General features: G+C 49.4%; 1 protein-coding gene across 2 annotated transcripts in view; it reads left to right on the top strand.

Moving 5' to 3' along the window:
- Positions 1-1,201: 1,201 nt before the first annotated feature.
- The window catches only part of RFLNA (refilin A), a 30,323-nt gene continuing 13,251 nt past the window's right edge, over positions 1,202-18,273 (top strand). The window contains exons 1-2 of one of the 2 annotated variants that reach the window (XM_019507114.1): positions 1,202-1,316; positions 1,406-1,665. In XM_019507114.1, coding sequence (XP_019362659.1) covers positions 1,468-1,665 — 198 coding nt within the window. In that variant the 5' untranslated portion in view covers positions 1,202-1,316; positions 1,406-1,467. The other variant, XM_019507113.1, reaches the window with a different exon arrangement.

Below are 18,273 nucleotides of genomic sequence, written 5' to 3'. Positions count from 1 at the left end.
CCCTCCAGGAGGCAGCAAGACAGGTCCCTGGCTACCAGGCCAGGCTGAGCGAGTTCATGCTACGTGGCTTCTCTCTTTCTGCTCTGTTTGCCTCTTGTGCCCCCTGGCATGTTCCCCATAGGATCAGGAGCTAAGATGATCCTCCGCAGGAAAACAAACCCTCCCACGGCCTTTTGTGCACCCTTGCTGTGGGTTGCCCGCGGTCGTATTCTGCACCCTATCCTCGACCGGCCTTTCCCACAGGACCCGACCTGCTCTTTGGGAAAGGGCAGATCTGAGGAAGGGGAACTACCCAGGGTGGATGAATGAGAAGGGGGACAGATACTTGGGGAGCCCCTGTCTCTCCCACACCCTGCAGGCTGCAAACGAGAGAGGAACAGCGGGAAAACCCTGGTCCGACCCAGTCCCGTCTCCCTTTCAGCACCCGCTCTCTGCCACGGCGCGAGAGGAGTCAGGGCGTAAGAACGGAAGAATTGCCATGTACTGGGTCAGACCAGAGGTCCATCTTGCCCAGCCTCCTGTGTCACACGGTGGCAACGAGTGGATGCTGAAAGCAAGAGCGAACTGGGTTTTTTTCCCACCGTTCCTCTCTTGCAACCTCCAGGATTTAAAGTCTAGGACGCCCTGATTTAGGGGCCTTTCTCTGTAGTGGGGAGCACGGTCCTCTACACGGGATCTCTCAAGCGCACCTTAACAACGCTTCATAGGAGCAGAGCATGGGCTGCTGTGGTTCCCCTGCTTCCCCCGTGGCACCTTCGGGTGGGAGGGCTGTCTTGTTGTGGCAGGTTGTCTTATAGCGATGGACTGGATAGGATGGTTTGGAGGGGGCTGGCAGGGGGTTGGACTAGACGACACCTCTGGAGGTCCCTTCCAGCCCCACATCTTTCCGAGTATGGGGACCAGGACCGGGCAAGGCGGACCCAGGCCATCGTCCGCCGGCCCCTAGAGAGAAAGGCCCGGTGAGCTGAGTCGCAGGCAGGCAGGGGAAGGAGGGAGGGAGGGAGAGAAGCTGCCTGGAGAAAAACACATTCCCTGGCTGGGAAGCTGCTGCAAATTTACAGCCAGGGAACAGCTCGGGGGCTGGGGTCGGGGGGAAGGGAGGGAAGGAGGGAGGGAGGGAGCTGCTGGGCTCTCCACCCACCCGGCGGCCCCGAATAAAGCGGAGGGGAAGCAAGGAGGCGAGAGGAGGAGCTGGCAAGCAGCAGCAGTCGCCGCACTGCCGGCGCTTGGAGTGCACCCAGGCTGCTGCAGGGTGCTGGAGAGGCTCCAGGCAGCAGCCGTGTCAGCGGCACCCAGTGCGCCCCGCTGCACCCGACGTAAATGGCTGGGCCGGGGGCCGCTGCGGGCTGGGGCCTGCGCCCTCGCCCCCCACTGACGTCCCCTCTGCTCTCTGCTTCCCCCACAGGCTGCGGGGGCTCGGCCACCGAAGAGGAGGCGGGGTGCCACTGCCCTCGCCGCCCCCCAGACATGGTGGGGCACCTGCACCTGCAGGGCATGGATGACAGCCTCAAGGACAAGAGCCGTGACGGCTTGCTGGACAGTCCCGACTCGGGGCTGCCCCCCAGCCCCAGCCCTCCCTTCTACTCCCTGTCTCCGGGGCTGGCTGGACCGGGCACCGACCAGCTGGGCCATGGGCACAGGAAGGAGGCTAAGGAAGGCCGAGTGGTAAGAGCTGTTCTCAGCGTCCTGGCACCTCGCCACCGCATCCCCAGGGCGCCTGCCCTGCCTAGACGGGGTGGGCATCTCCCCCTGGGCTCCGGGACTTGCCCAGACACGGGGCGCAAGAGAGTTAGGAGCTTGCGTTTTAGGAAGCAAAGACCCAGGGGAGGAGGAAGGCAGATGTTTAGGGGGCATCAGAGGTTGGCAGAGGATAGAGAAAAGAGAGGGGCCCAGATCAGCCCTCCCCAACCCCCCCACCCTATTCAACCCATCGAGGGGGCTGGAAGTCCAAACCTGGCTCCGGGTTTTGTGAGGCCGAGTGGCCTGCGGGAAGGAAGGAGAATCCCCTGCCCAGGGATTATCTTCGGTCATGCGAGATGGGTGCCAGAGAGCCTAGAATTGGGGAAGAGAGCAGAAGTTGCCCCCCGAGCTCTGAATGCATCGCTTCCTCCCGCACGCAGCTCCAGGCCAGACCTGGAAACGCTGCTTCAGCTGGAAGAGGGGGAACAGCCCGCCGGCTCGTTCCTTGCTGTATGCAGAGGATCGCTAGGGCAGGGTCTTGGCACCCGTCAGAGTATCAGATACAGTACAGTCCAGGGGCTATTTTGGTACACGCAGGGCCCCAATCTGTTCCCGACGGTGAACTCGGGTGCCGTCTGGATGGCAGGCAGGGGATAAATCCTCTGAAGGGCGTGAGAATGAAAACATGGGAGAAACACGCTCTAATTTTCAGTGTAAAGGAAGAAATAAGCAGTCAGCCCAGGTGCTAACCAGCCTGTCCAGTTGACAGCGTTCAAAGCAGGTTACTGTCAGGCGCAGCCTGTGACGCGGGCCGTCGCCGCAAGCCGACCTGCCCCGTCCACCGTCTCTTCAGCTGGGCTGAAACCGTTTCATTCCACATTTGTCCGATTCCTTGTGAATACGAAGCAACTCTGCTGCAGACCTTTTTGCCAAACAGTACATTATTCAGGCCAGACATCTGTCGGAGAGGTTGGGACGGAGACGGGATTTGGAAATGTTAATATTCTTTTCCAAAGTAGGAGGCTGTTTTGCTTGAGAGGTCATAACGCGATGCTGGCATCTGCCCGAGTGGCGTTCTGTAGAGCGATTCAGTTTGAAAAGGTTATGTATGGTATGGCTGAACAGTGCAGCTTTCTTGGTTTTTAAGCTTGGGCTCCTGGCAGTGGTTTGATGTAGACACTGACTTCTGATAATCCCCGCAGCCGGCTTGTAAAGCCGTGAGAAGTCGCTACATTATGACTTCAGTTCTGCTTTATTTCGTTAAATTCCATCTGCTAATTGTAAGCTGTTTTTAAAAGTTGAGGCTCGGCTTGTAAGAGTTACTGGAAGAAATGAGGAGGGAAGGTTTTCCCCCTGAGGTTCTTTCAACCCTCTAGTTTTTCTTTTTATATATGTCATTTATAGGCGTACTCAATGTATTTTATTGGCTTTTACACAGAGCAAAGACTATATTCGGCACAAAAACATCAGCGATCCATGGGAAAGGATAGCTGCCTATACATTGCAGTTACCACATTAATGCCTTCCTCCTCGTTCTGCATATTTGCAAGGAATTTCATGTTTCAAGCTCGAAGGAGATTTTTGTGTTTTACTCCAAGCTGACTTTCACACTTTAACATGCCAAAGTCCTCGCACACATAATAGGAGCCGCTGGCCAGAGTCATGGAGTGGGTTTTAATTAAGACAAACAAACAGGCAGACAAAGTAAATGTTGATGTTTCAAAATTGGAGCCTGATCACACAGAGGCTTATGCACATGTTGCTTTATGCGTGGGAGGACTTCATTCATGTCAGTGGGGCTACTTGCATACATTAAGGTACCTACTTGCCTAAGACATGGCTGGATTAGACCTGTGTCATGCCTTTGCAAAATGAAACGTGGGAGGAGAAAGGGGAACGAAGGTGCATTGGACTAACTAAAAACCGCAGCCAACTCCATAAAACTCTCCGATGGAGACAGGTCAGCTTCCGTGTAGATAGTTCTCGCAGCCAGTCTTGTATCACTTCCTTCTGGGAAGGCACTATTGTTCTCAAGGATCAAATTCAGGCCTGAGTGGGTGTAAAACCCATCCAAACTACTGGGACATCATGGCCAAGTTTACTCAAGTTCCTCCATCCTTGCTCTCGTGAAATAAATGTTGTGTTAGATTAATGCAAAAGCAAACTTCTAGCGCCTGTTGATAAAACGTGGGACCCTATGCAGAGTTTGCAGGGGTGCCAGAGAACGCTGTTTCCAAACACAGCGTGCCAGTATTGTTAGCTAGCCTTTGCTATTAGGATATAGGCTTGTTATATGCTGGATGCTTCCATTTTGCAGCAGGCTAGAAAGGCATGCATAGACATATTGATATAAAAGGCAATCCTGTTGCATTAACATGGAGCAGGGAGCACTGTAAATGCATGGAATGTGGGACTGCTCGAAGCGGAGGGTCGCTCTAGCCAGCCTGGCCGTCCGTTGGCAGGTCGCAAACTACTGAAATCAGTTGAGATTGTTATTCTCCTTCACTGTAGATGGGGTTTCTTGAATTTCCGCTTTGCAAATATTGTGCTTGCAGCTGTTCCTCTTAAGAAAGTAAAAAAGCCTGGAGAATGCTGCTTGCTTCATGCTTTGAAATGTCAGCTTCCAATTAGCTCGAGTCTCTCCACTTAATGAGAACTCAGAGGTCTGTGAGTAATTATCCCATCCATGAATTTGTGCTTCTGCGGTAACTGTGCTACTCTCTCTGCTGTTTATCAGGCCTTGCACAACTGGCAAATCGATAATTGCTGCTGTTTGCAAGCTAGAGCTTGCTTCTTAGCACCTATTATTTTTATGCTTATAAATGCTGTCTTTAGTGCTGTGATACCATAAAACAGAGGCTGTATTCTTAATAGCCAAAAAAAAGCTCTTGTGTACAATTACACCAAGGTGTTATGCACGTTAAAAAAAAAAACAACCAGTATGCCAGTTCTGTGGGACGTATTTCATGTTATTTCTTACAACAATACTATTGGATACTAACTTTGGATCTAGTTACAGTTTCTTGTGATCAGCTATTTTGCTCTAAAATTAGAGACATTGGCGTGTCTACATGTGAGCATTTACTGTGCAGTAACTGAAATTACTGCACAGTACTGGCACACACTTACACGTTCACGCTCATTCTGTGCAGCAAATATAGCGACTTACACTGACTTGTGCATCATGCAGGTATTGAATTGGTGCCTGATTAGTTACTGCTCAGTAACACATGTGTACACGCCTTACTATACAGTCCACACACAGTGTTGATGTGCTTTAACACCTGCACTTGTACACGCCGGCCTATTTCTGCTTACTGCATAGTAAAATACTGCACAGTAAATTTAAGCTGGCATAAATGCACGTGTAGACACGTCCATTAGGAATGTTCCCAGCTCTGGAATAATTTGTGACATACATGATGAAATTATATTATACATACTTACCAGGCACATTCTTCTGTTTAAAAGCCACACTCCCTGTGCTTCGTGCGATTAACTGGAACTGTAAGAAAAGTAAACTCTTCTTTTTAATAAGCAAGACTTTGTTTCAAAGACAATGCACTATTTATTCACATTTTAACCAGCCAATCTGGCTACAGTTTTGTGATCCAAGAAAATATGAAAGGCAATTTAGAGCCAAAGTCATAAATACCACAAGTTCAACACCATTTACACCAGATTTTTTTTTTTTTGTACTTTGCTTAGAATACAGGGGATTACTTTTATTTCTCTCAACTAAGATGTAGGAGTGTCTTCAACTGTTTTGTATCTTGGTACAAGCATTCTGATGAAAAGAACGTAGCCAGGATATAGAGTGATTTTTGGTTCTCTCTTACATTTAAAATGTACCTGAAATTTTGATTTGTATCGTTAAGCATTTTGGAACATGTATACGACAAGTATCCTCTACTTGTAGGATGGGGGAAAACATCTGTATTAATATCATTCTGTTGCAAAGATAGGAAAGGGGAAAACATCTGTAGTAATACTGTTCTGAAAAAGAAAAACATGCTAGAAAGAAGTGGACAAAAACGAAGGGTCAAATTTTCCAACTCCAGTGCAGTCTCACCTCCATGGACTTTGTGTTTTAAGCTTGTCCGCAGAAATGGTTCTGGTTGAAGGCGGTCTGTTTCTGAGCTCACTGGTTTTATACCAAAATAATCCCACTGTTTTCAAGGGAGCCTCTCTCAATTTATGCTGGTAAAAATGAGATTAGAATTGGGCTTAAAGCCTGTGCGCACGTGTGATTTACCTCTAAACGCCATTTGCAATTAGAAAAAATGTTGCTTCATTGCACTGGCTGTCACTGTTGCCTTTGTGACATCCCAAAAAGGATTTTTCAGAGGTGGCTTGAGAAATACATGGTATACTCCTTGGCTGCCACATTACCTGCCCATCTGCAAAATGACCCACCATAGCTTTCATAGGGAACACAGTAATCATATCACCCAGGCGAGAGGCTGGGCTGACTTAGCTGCAAGCAGTGCATAGCTGGTTTATCATTTGCTCATAACCACTTAATCAGGGGCATCAGCAGAGATCGTTCCGGGGTGGGCAGAGGCGTGAAAGCCAGAGACTGAAAATAGGAAGGTTAAAGTGCAAAAGTAAGGTTCATAAGCTGTGTTGCTGTGGTCAGGCAGCAGCTGGACCATGCCTCAGTTTCCCTGTGTGCGAAGTGGAGAGAATAGCACCAGTTCACAGGGGAGCTGTGTGTCTTTGCAAAGGCTCTTTTGGCTGGAGTGCCACGAAGACAGTCCCTGTGCTTGGATTTACTGGAGGGAATCCTTTCTGGATGGAGACCTTAATCTTAATTGGCAAACACTTGACAGCGTCAGGTAAAAGAGGCCTGATAGGAGCCCCAAGCAGCCTCCGGCAGGTAGTTTCACAGAAAACACAGCGGTAAAGCTAGCTCCGTTCTGTCAAAATCTGTGATGGGGGTTTCGCCCTTTTCAGCTTTGCTAGAGGAAAACCATCTATCTGGAAAATTTAGGGAAGGGGGCATGTATAGAGAGCACAGCACCGTGGAAACAATGCATGTGCTCTTTACTTAGCAGCATTTTGCCGCTGGTGGTTACTGGGGCTGCAGCCTGCAAAGAGCTGCTCACCACGTGATCGGTCCATGCCCAGGCGGAAAGCGGGAAGCATCCTCTCCATCTGCTGTCTGGATGCAATTACATGCTCCCTGCAGCTCCCACCCACATGCTGTGCCCTTGAGCCAAAGCTCTAGGTTTTGCTTTTGCCCCATTATGGAGGCACAAGAAAAAAGAAAAGAAGAAACCAGTGTTGAAATGACTTCGATGTGCTTGGCCCTTTGTCAAGGTGGTCCGCAGAGCTGTCTACCCTGGCTTCCCCTACAGTAGGCCTGCCACCTGGGAGCCAGGAAGAGCAGGGCCATCTGTTCCCAGTGCTTTGCCATTTGAAACAGGTTCCTTTTTTTCTTTTTTTAATCTGGAAGGCTGTTCTGCACATCAGTTATCATCACTGTCATCTGCTAAGTTAATCAAGGCACTATCCTGCTCTCTCTTCATGCAAGGAAAGCCCTTGTCATGGGGAATTCCACTTACATCAGATCAAACCTGGCAGCCCTTGAGGCAGGACTGTCCCCTGGCCTAGGACCAGCTTGGGTATGGAGGGAAGGAAGAAAGAAATCTCTCCCAACGTTTCCATGCAGGGGAGGCATCCTCTCTCTCCAAAATCATGTCCATGGAAGGAGTAGGTTGTTGGGCTTGGAGGATCCACGGTTTCCACTCCAGTCCGTGGCACTGTGGTCCTCTGAATGTCTTCTGGTACAGGGCCTCACAGCACATGGGACCAGGCTGGAAAGCTAGTGCCTGCTAAGTTGAACTGGATTTCCTGCAGGTGAGGTGATGCACATTGCCTCGGCGCCAGTACCTGTGCAGTACTACCTCCCTCTTGTAGTGCCAGGAAGCATTTGTGGGGGATCCAGGGCAATAGGAGGGGACACTGCTCCAGACGCAGCATCTGCTTCTGTACAGAAAGGGGGTATCCAATCCATCCATGCATAGAAGGTGCCTTCTGCACGTGGCCTGGGTGAGTAACCCATCCACTGGGCCTTGCCCAGCCAAATCACCCGGTGGGCTTCAGACTTTCAGGGCTAATAGCCCTGTACATTGGAAGCTGTGATTTAAATTAAGAGAAAGTCAGTGGTACTGGGGGCATCATCTTCTCTGGCGAGGGGGAATTTGGCATCTTGCAAACCTGATGACTGGTGCTGCCCCCTAAACCCATATGCACTGCAGGATCCCCGAGGGAAAGCCCACGGGCCTGCTGACTTCAGTGCAGAGGGCAAGCCCCACAGGGGAGGTTGACCTGCACCCTTTCCTCCTCCCTGCAACACCACGGGGGAGGTTGACCTGCACCCTTTCCTCCTCCCTGCAACTCCACGGGGGACTTTGCTTCTTCCAGGAGTGGAACAACCTTGCCTGGCATCTCTGCCTTACTCCCACAGCCCTAGGGCTGGGTGAGAAACTGCTGAAATGTGTGCTGAAAGGCTTGGCATTCATTTCCACACACACCCACCTGGCTCTCCAGCAGCCCTCTCCTCTCCAGAACAGGTCTCGCCTGGACTCAGCTTTTGCTGCACCTCATCCCTCGCCGATAGATGCACGTACCCATTTCACCTCCTCTTGAGCCATCACTGATAGACAGAGAGAGAGCGAGCTGGCAGGCTCTGGGTATTGCCTGATGTACAAGCCATACCCCAGAGATTGCCCTGTCCAGGGCAGGACTCTGGTTCCTTCCTTAGCTAACACGATCTTGTTCAGAAACCTTTCCAACGGAGGAATTGGCACCCGGGTGTCGATTAACATCTCAGTCTCTGCTGTCACATGAGTGGGTGTCCCAACATGTCAGGCCTCTATGTAAAGCTTTTCAAAGGCACGTCGTCTGGAGTACCTGACGGAGAGGTCTCTGCGGGACTCCGCACGCCAGCGCACGCGTTGCAGGGAAGGGGCACGTTGACCAGGTTCATTTTGTGCCGGTGTGTTTCTGGAGGAACGCCCTTTCCTGATCTCATAGCTCCTGCCCCTCAGGGGCCCACAATACTCTGAGCATCAGATGCATAGGGACCCATCCTCAGCTGGGGCCAGTTTGTGGGTCCATGTTGAATTCACTGATTCACCGCAGCTGAGGATCTGGCGTGCACACCTATGTACTCGGGGTGTGTGACCAAGCCAGAGGCCGGCAGACATGCAGCAATCAACTCATGGGGTTTCTACTCTGGCAGGACTCCTGAGGGAGAGTAAGAACCGCAGGATTTGGCACATGGCATGCAAATATCTATACAGGACTTTATTCTCCTACTGGGAAAGTGCAGCCATCTCATCTATTTAACACCCCAGTGCATGAGCAGGGGTCTGGACCCAATGGTCTCACGAGGTCCCTTCCAGCCCTACACGTCCATGAATCTGTGACTATACAATCCTTTTGGCCAGGAAGTGAAACCCCATATGTTTCCCACTTGAAACAGAAGGGAGCTTCAGAGAGGCAGGATGTAATTCTCCAAGATGAAATATTCCTTTACGCTTGGGCTACCAACCATACTTTGTTTTTGACATCTCAATTCACTGTTATCTCTTCCAGAGGAAACCTACCTGGTCTCTAGGGACAGGATCATAGCAATCTCTGCTAGTAAATCCCAACATATCCAGATGTTAGAAATACAAAACTCTCAATTAACTAAGACACCATGTCTGTTTAAAGTAGAGGAGGCAGAACTATACTCCCTGAATCATCCAACCAAACTCCTCGTTGTAGCTTTAAATAGCCGCTTGATTGAGGTCTTGTCTCTGGAAACAACATCTGAATATGTGAAATTGGACAGGAGATTCATTTGTGGGCTAGGTTGAATGCACCACTGAACTGGGAACCAAGTGCCCATAATTTTGTTCTCGACTCTGACTCTTAATGATTTTGCTTTTCAATTCTTATCGCTCTCTGTTTCCATAAGACCTGAAGTCCTTCAGCATAAAATCAATACAATAGAAAAGACCTTAGGAGAGGTCATTGAATTTCTGGCTCTGCTTCCTTTGCTGGGTCAAAATTCAGCTTGGAGTGAGGGCTTGTGTGCTGTATGCAAGTATTTAGGGTTTGTATAGATGGTACCAATTTCCTCTCTTTCCCTTATTGGAAAGCAGGACCCGATGGCTGCGTCAGTGCTGTGAGTGTCATTCTTGAGGAGGAAAGGACTGATTTATCCCCATCATAGTTTGGCAACCCATAGCTCTGTTTCCTTCACTGCCCAATGCTGTGCACCTGCGAGCGAATGGAAAGCGAAGAGCGCAAAGTGTCCTGATGCTGAATGGTTACTAGGGATGGAAGAGCGGTATCCTTATTAACTTATTTTTGCAAGCATTCAGAACTGGTTCCTGTGCTCTACGGAAACCCATTGTTTAACTGGTTTCCAGAGTTCTCCATCAAAGACTAAATGGTCATTTTGAGTGGACAGAGAGTTGTCCATTTTGGGTTACAGCAGGCCTTAGCGATACAATCGTTGGAACGGATAAAGCAGGGTGGAACAGGTTTCTTGTGCGTATTCATCTCCATGTAGCTCTAAACAGCACAGCTTAGCTGTCCAGGCCCTTACATGCCTGAAAGGCAGAAGAGTTGAGAAAGAGGGAAAAAATGCAGCCAAACAAGAAATAACTTCAGCTTTTTAATAATATTTTAACCCTTTGGTGTTAGGGACCAACTCTTTACCAGAAAGAGCAGTGTCATTATGGTATGTTCTCGCTTCCTTTTAGAGTGTGCTTTGGGGTGAATTGTTGGCCTTGTACGTAGGGACAGCAAGGGAAGTTTAGATATTGGGGAAAACTTTCTCACGAGGCGGGTGGGGAGGCACTGGAACAGGTCATGCAGAGCGGTGGTGGACTCTCCACCCTTGGAGGTTTTTAAGACCTGGCTTGACAAAGCCCTGGCTGGGATGATGTAGCTGGGGCTGGTCCTGCTTGGAGCAGGGGGTTGGACTAGATGTGACCTCCTGAGGTCCCTTTCCACCCGCATGGTCTGTGATTCTATGATAGTGCAAGCACGTATACATCCCAGGGGCCATATAAGCTCTGTGTTGAGGGCTTAGGGTGTATAGGGCTTGTGTTGACTCTCTGTATGGAAAGAATGTGTCCTTACATCCTTTCGCTCTCCATTGCACCCTGTCCATCCGCCACAGTGCTGTCCTGGGCTCCCAGGACCCATCCTATTGTAGGGTAAAATACAAGGGACGCTGACTTTCCTAGGACAGCAGCAGGCAGGAGCTACATGAGCGGGCATGTCCAACTGCAGGCTCCGCACCTGAGGAATAATGACAGAGGATGCCCGTGATCTAACAGGGAAGGAGTAGTCCCATCCCAGCAGCTAGCATCCAGAGGGATTTACATTCCTACTCAAAGGATGGTCTGGTATCCTAGGTTCGCTCTCATATTTTCCTTCAGAAGGGAGCATTCCCTATGGGAGGTAGCATTGCCCAATACTCAGGACACCTTAGTGGTTATTCCCTTCACAATTCCCCACCTCCTTTGCGAGACACGCAGGATACCTCCCCTCTCTGGGCCCTGGTTGGCCCACTTGCAATGCGGAGATATAACAAACCTGACCTTGGTAAAGTGCTCTGGGAATGACAGGTGACAAGCAATAGGTAGGAGCTGAGCGAGTAGTAGCATCTGCAGCCAGACTGGGATTTCTGTATTCTTCCTCTCTAGCCGCCCCTGTGGAAAAAGAAGAGAGAAGGGTTCGGTTTTATTTTTCAAAGAGGAAAAACTTGTCTGACTAATTCAACATGGCCGAAAAGATCGGTCTCAAGGCTTTGCCAAAAAAATAAAATAAAATAAAATATATCAGGCCTCTGGCAGACAGCAGGCATGCGACGTTTCAACCCAAACAGCAGACGTTTTAGGAAGCTACAAGCGGAGCTGATCGATATCCCTTGGAGCTCCAGAGGCTGATGAAGTCGTGGCAGGGAGCGGGAACGGGAAAAATAGTTGTGAAATAGCCTGCTTACTTTTTGACCCACTCTAGCACTGGTAGCATTTTTCAGAATTTTTAAATTTTGGAATTTCAGATATACAAAATAGTGATATTTTAAAAAAAAGACTCGTCACCCCATCTCCTGTGCTTGGTGGTCAAGCACTAGCACAGGGTGTGCAGCTTTCTATACAAGAAAGGGAGCTTAGGATGGAAACTATTTGGCTGCCTTAGCCTACCTGGAAGCACCGTCTCTGTTATGATGACAATGCAGTGACCCTTCCTTTCATTTGATCTAACTACTTCCCCGTTCTTTGCTCGGTAACTACAGCTCAGATCAGACGAGAAGAAACCTCGGGACTGAGAATGTCTCTGGGGACAAAACAAAGCCTCATCTGTGATCCTTTCAAATTGCAGCTCCATAAAACCGCTGCTTGCTGTTTAGTGTCCTTGTCGCTCTGTGCAAGGGTTTTGATTGCTTATAACCTGGGCAAACGGCAGTGTTTTATAGGTGATCTTTAAATTTATGCCAAACTTTATAAGCCACTTAGGCCCCCTACTTCCAGAATTCCAGTCGAGTTCAAGGGAGCGCGGCACATGAAGCAATTGCGTGGTTGGACCCGCGCTAGTTGGGTGTGAACCTGTAACGGTCTCCGACAGGCATAGAAGCCAACTGTTCGACCCATTGCTCTATTTTTTATCACTCCTGTTTTTTTTTATCAATTAGGCAAGTTCAGCTTTTCTAGAAAGCAAATGAAGCTTGTAGGAGCGACGACAAAGTTGGTTTTGTTTTTTGTATAGCTGCACGAACCATTAGGCAGAAAGCAGGACAGTGTGGCACCTTGTAGACTAACTCATTCAGAGAGGCATCAGCTCTCATAAGCGACCGCTGATGAAATGTATTGTTGTAAATTCTTTCACTCTGGCGCTGCCAGCAGCGCTGCAGACTCCATACACCTGGTTCCATTAGGAGCCCTCAGCACTAAATGCATTTGGAGATGTAATCCCGTTCCCATGAACGTCAATGGGAAAAGCCCTATTGAATTTATTTCCATGTTTCTCCTTTTTTCCACGTCCATGATCCTGATTTGTTTTCCAGACCTCTATAGCGGTCTTCTCCTATGGATTCTCTTTGTATATAGCTGTACGGTCCTGCTCTCCGAATCATGTGGAAGATCTTACTTCTGCTCACTTCCTCCCCGAGGATGCGCTGAACATCCCTGACATCTGTGGGTGACCAGCGCATGCTCGCGAGGAGCGTTAAGGTCTGTCGCGCAGAGCTGAGAACAGAATTATGCTCTGCAGACGCCCCGGGTGGAAACATTATGAGAGCAGGAGCTCTAATGTGCTAATCCCCCAGGAATGCCCCCAGTTACCTCGCCGCTAAGTTCATTACTCTGCATTCCGACAAACGAGGCTTGGGTAAGCGCGGGAGGAATTATTGGACAGGTTCACTGGCACTAAGACGCACATGGAGGACGGCTGAATTCAAAGCAGGTCCAGTTGCATAAAAATTCATTTCCGCCTTGGCATTGGAAGTCAGCGTAACATTCCTGTTATTCCCAATGCAGAGTAGGACAGCCCAGGGTTGACATCGGGGCCAAGGCTCAGCTCTCCTTTGCAGCATTTTTTTCCTGCTCTTTTATCATCTGAATGCAGAGTACATGATGGCATGCACGTCTATGGGCTTTCAGTTCAGTGGTGCCAAGTCCAAGAGCTTTTTGCTGTCTTGCATTACACCTCCATTTCTTTTTAGGTGTCCAAAATCTCTTCCTCTGCAAAGGTAATACGTACTGAGCTCCTAAATCCTCTGGGCACTGGGTTTGAGAGCAGAGCATCAGGAAATTTGTGGTGCCAACAAATACTCTCTCCTTGGCTGTAGCAGCAGCTTCCCTTGCCCACTGTAAGAGATGGCAGATGAGGATGACATCAGTTCACTGTTTTGATTTTTAAATGCCTGGCTTGCCAGAGGCCAAATTTAATCCCCTGAGGGCTGCTATTTAAATGTCCAGGGACAAGTGCGGAGCATGTCTAGTGCTGCAGGTGTGCCTTCCTGTGCTGGCTCAGGAGATCCACATTGGGCAGGGAGAGGGTCTGGATGCAAACTCTCCAAGAAGACTCAGTGGTTGGGGAAGGAGCACTGGTATTCAGCAGGCAGGCATTTCCTCCCCTGGAGCGAGTCTGAACCAACTCCCTAGTATGATGCAGAGGGTCCTCGTTCTGTCGAGAGTGCCACAGCTGGGATCGGACATACAAAGGCCAGGCCTCGGCTGGTTGTGTTCGTTGAAGATCCCGCAGTACTCTGTAGAAAGACAGGGGCGTTCGCTCTGGTAGGTGGCAGAAAGCGCAACCCTGATATGCCATGCTACCCCTAAACTCCTGCTGCAATATCACTGCAAATCCAGTGACTTGCTTTGCTGAACAGTGATGAGTTCTTTCCAGCAAAGAGGGTGGTAACAGCAGTGAAAGCCCTTTGGCCCGCAGGCTTGCCTTCCTCATGGCTGGCATTGCTTTGATGCTCTCACCTTGCCAGCATGCGGCCTTCCAATTAGCCATTGTGCTCCAGTGGCATTTTAGGCTTTTGCTTTGCTTTTTTCCACTGGCTGAGAGCCTTCTTGTCTTATCTACAGACAAAGAGGAACTGGGGTTTTCAAAGAGAGATCTTGCATTGAAGACTTGGTCAGATACAATGCTGAGGGGCACAGCGTAAGAACATAAATCCCTGGAGCTTTCTTGAACATGAGGTTACCAAATGGGCCATGCTTAAATAGTTTTCGAGGAAAATCAGCACTCTGTTTTCTTTGATTTATTGCTCACTGGGCATCCAGCGCCTTGTTACGTGTATCTCATGTTGGCACATTCCCTGTGCAAAGTATCATAGCGATGCCAGATAGAGCTCAGAGGTGGGATCTGTGTCATCCATTCATCTTTACTAAGAGAGATATCTATACGCATCTGTACATGCATATACGGTGTATAGAAATGGATTGGATTAGACTGAAAATAGGAACCATGCTGAAATCAGTGGACTTATGCCAAGGTTGAATAGGGTTATAGGATTATAGAAAACGAGAGAAAGCCACCTACTTTTGCCTCTGATAGTATTGCCAAACGCGAAGGCCTCTCCCAGAATAGGTCTGGTTTAAGCAGCCTGCCCGGAGAATCCTCACTGTATTTTTTTCTGTTTTACCGTCTCAAGAGCATCCACGGGATAGTTAGGTGTCTCTTGTGTTTGGGCATTCCCGGGGTGCGCATATTCCCGGCCCTGCTTTCTACAGCAGTAAAAGCAAACTGCACAGGTTTGCAGGATGCCCAGTGAGGTGGGCTAATTCGCAGCTAGCGGAGCCTACTAGTTTGTGTGCGTGTGGGCACACATGTAGGTGTGTGCATAGGGACATGCAGGTTACTTTGTATAACCCCCCCCAAACACAGATAAGTTCCTGTCAGCACTAGCCCCACGCAGGAGGTTCAATATAAAGCAAGATCATCTTATATACTTACCTGAAAACTAGCCCCGTCTGCACTAAAAGACTCACATGCAGAGGGCAAAGCACTGTATTTATAAGCAGAAATGCCTCCACTTATTCCTGGCTTGCCTTCAGCACTCAGGAGGAATAAGTAAGAATGAACTTTTCCCTTTTGGATCAGGTTTGAAAGTCAGACCGGACAAATCATTTTGCAAAGCGCTGCATGACCATGGGATGTTACTGATTACAGAGCAGACATTCTTGATAAACTGGGGAATTTTTAAAAGCATATTTTACTGGTGGGAAAAAAGAAATGGTGGCAATTTAGAAGTCCAAGGGGGCTGCACATTTAAATGAAGCATCCAGACTTGTAAGGGTTAAGTCTTAAGGCCTCACTTGAGTCCCAAAGTCCAGGTCCTCAGCTGGTATACACTGGCAACCTTTCCACTGAAGTCTATGTGGCGCTGTGTCACTTTACCCTAGCTGGACCCTCCATGCCATTGGCTATCTGCTGTTTATCCAATGGGCAAATCCTTTTACCAAATGGTTTCTGTAGCCTTTAGATTCAATGTGTGCAGGGTGGAACATGTAATGTTTCCCAGGTGGTTTTTGCTGTCCTAGAGACCTTTAAACTCTGCCCAGAGGCTGCCAGACATCTTCCGCAAGGACGCTATGTTCCCATGCTTCATAAATCAAAACCAACGGAAAAGCGGTGGCAGGGACTGCAAACCCACAGCAGCTCTTCCAAAGGAACACCGCAGAGTTGAATAGCAGCTGTGCTGGCTCCAGACAGCAGATACTGGGGCATGGTATCTGGGAACTCATGCTTAAGGACATTGGGCTATAGAGGAGGGGCTTCTTGGGCACAGACATATGAGCAAAGGCACTCACTAATAAATGCCACAGTGAAGTACAGCCTCAGTGGGCCGCTGGGAGCGTGCCGATCAGCACACAAAATGGAGAGCTTATGGCATGTACCCAGCCCCATATTATGCACGGCCACGTTGCATCCTTTTGGGGTGTAGCATGTCCATAACGGTTGCCATGCTTCAATGTGGCACGCCACTGCATGGTCCTTGGATGGCGTAGACCTGATCGTAGGCTTTCCTAATCAGTAGAAAGGACCCCCTTCGCGCCTTGCGGCACATACCCAGGTCAGAAGAGGACACCTCTTAGCATGCCCTGTCCTGGAGGCCTGCCTGAGAGGTTCAAGTCAGATTTTCTTCTGGAAATAAATTCCTTTCATAAATGTAAATGCCAGAAGGGGATCATTGGGTTCATCTGCATCACACAGACCATAACATGTCACCCAGTGGCTCCTGCCATAAGCCCAGTAACTTATTATAGAAAACCAGCTGACGGTGGCCAACTGTGAGAAGCTCCCACACCCCTCAGCAAACTGCTCCAACAACTACATGCACCTCAGGATTAAGACTACTGATTTCAGTGGGGCAGCACCAACATAAATCAGAGAATTCAGCCCAAGATCTTTATTGCATATATTAAGTCTAAGGCGAAAGAGCTTTGAGCAGCTTTCCCTATATCCTAGACAGCGGTTGGCTTTTATGAGACCAGCCATGTTGCATTTGTGGAGGAAGGTCAGTCTCTCAGCTTTATTTCAGAGAAATCTCCGATTCCTTATGTTCCTCTCTCTTCCGATTGGTACTCAAGGCCATGTAGATGATTTTTTTCTATTTGTTTTTTAAATATTAGGCGTTACTAAGGTGGTTTGGTTGTCAAACGAAGTGATTGGGACACAAGCTATAATGTAGGAGAGGAAGAAATTTACTCTGCACTTGGGGGAAGAGGAGGAAGTTATCGGTTGAGAGAGAATGAGAGATCAGCTAGAAATCGGGATCAGTTTTCAGTATAAAACCCCTCACCAGTTTCATTAACGCACAATGGGAAGAGCAATGAGGGCAGCAAAAATGTGGCAGGGCTGGGGAGGGGATATTCCTAATGACAATCTGCAGAGAAGAACGGCATGGTCCAGCCAACTTACCTCGAGGATGCTCTGCGAGGAGGGGACTTTTCCCGGCAGCCTTGCAGCCGGTGCTGGAGGAGACTTCGCTGCATAAAATTACTTCTGACATGGCCACCTGTGAGGTCAACATGAAAGCAAAAGCCATAAACATGGGTGGTGTTACTCGTGGTGGACCAGTGCGTCCGACTACTTGGAGCTCGGCAGCCCCCAACATGTGGTGTTGGGAGGTGGTTCATTGCTTCTCTGTGGACCACCTCGAGAGGGTGGAGCAGGAACCAGACCCATTTCTCAGCCAATATTCATCAGTGTTGACTTCACTGATGCTACACTGGTGTTAGCGGCTGGCGAATTGGGCCCATTCTTCGAGCTGCTGTAACCTGAACAAGGATGAATACCGTCTCCCTCCTGGGAAACCATGCGGGAAGAGAGCATCTCTTGGGGACGTTCATGGGCTGAGAGGGCCAAATTAAACCCTGGCATAACTGAGTGAAGTGGCCCTGGAATGATCTGGTTAAAGCCTGCTTTTATGCTGGTGTGAATCCAGGTCCATCTGCTGCAGAGTTTGCCCCTCTGAGTTGGTGGGCTCAAGCCGTGATCCTCAAAGGTCTGCAGTGTTTGACCTAAAAGGAGCTGGTAGCAACGCTCTGCTTCTGGTGCTCTTGACACCAAAATCACCTGTCCCAGGCAGCTTCTTCCTGGGGAACTTTGGCCAGGACCAGTCTCTGCAAGGGGCAAGTTTATAGTTTCATAGTTGGTCGGGTTGGAAGGGACCTGAGCAGATCATCGAGTCCAACCCCCTGCCATGGCAGGAAAGAGTGCTGGAGTCAAACGACCCCAGCAAGGTGTTCATCTAACCTCCTCTTAAAGACCCCCAGGGCAGGAGCCAGCACCACCTCCCTTGGAAGTTGGTTCCAGATCCTAGCCGCTCTGACCGTGAAGCAGCGCCTCCTGATGTCTAGCCTAAATCTCCCCTCTGCCAGCTTGTGACCGTTATTCCTGGTCACTCCTGGCGGTGCTCGGGGGAACAGAGACTCCCCCAGCGCCTGCTGATCCCCCCTGACCAGTTTATGACAGGCCACTAGATCCCCCCTCAGTCTTCTCTTGTGGAGGCTGAACAGGTTCAGGTCCCGTAGCCTCTCCTTGTAGGGCCTGTCCTGCTGCCCC

The sequence above is a fragment of the Gavialis gangeticus genome, unplaced genomic scaffold (genome assembly GCF_001723915.1).
Source record: "Gavialis gangeticus isolate Ggan-Ray unplaced genomic scaffold, GavGan_comp1, whole genome shotgun sequence".
Taxonomy (NCBI): domain Eukaryota; kingdom Metazoa; phylum Chordata; order Crocodylia; family Gavialidae; genus Gavialis; species Gavialis gangeticus.
Note: the sequence above shows the minus strand (reverse complement) of the source record. Positions and strands in the feature narration are given on the sequence as shown.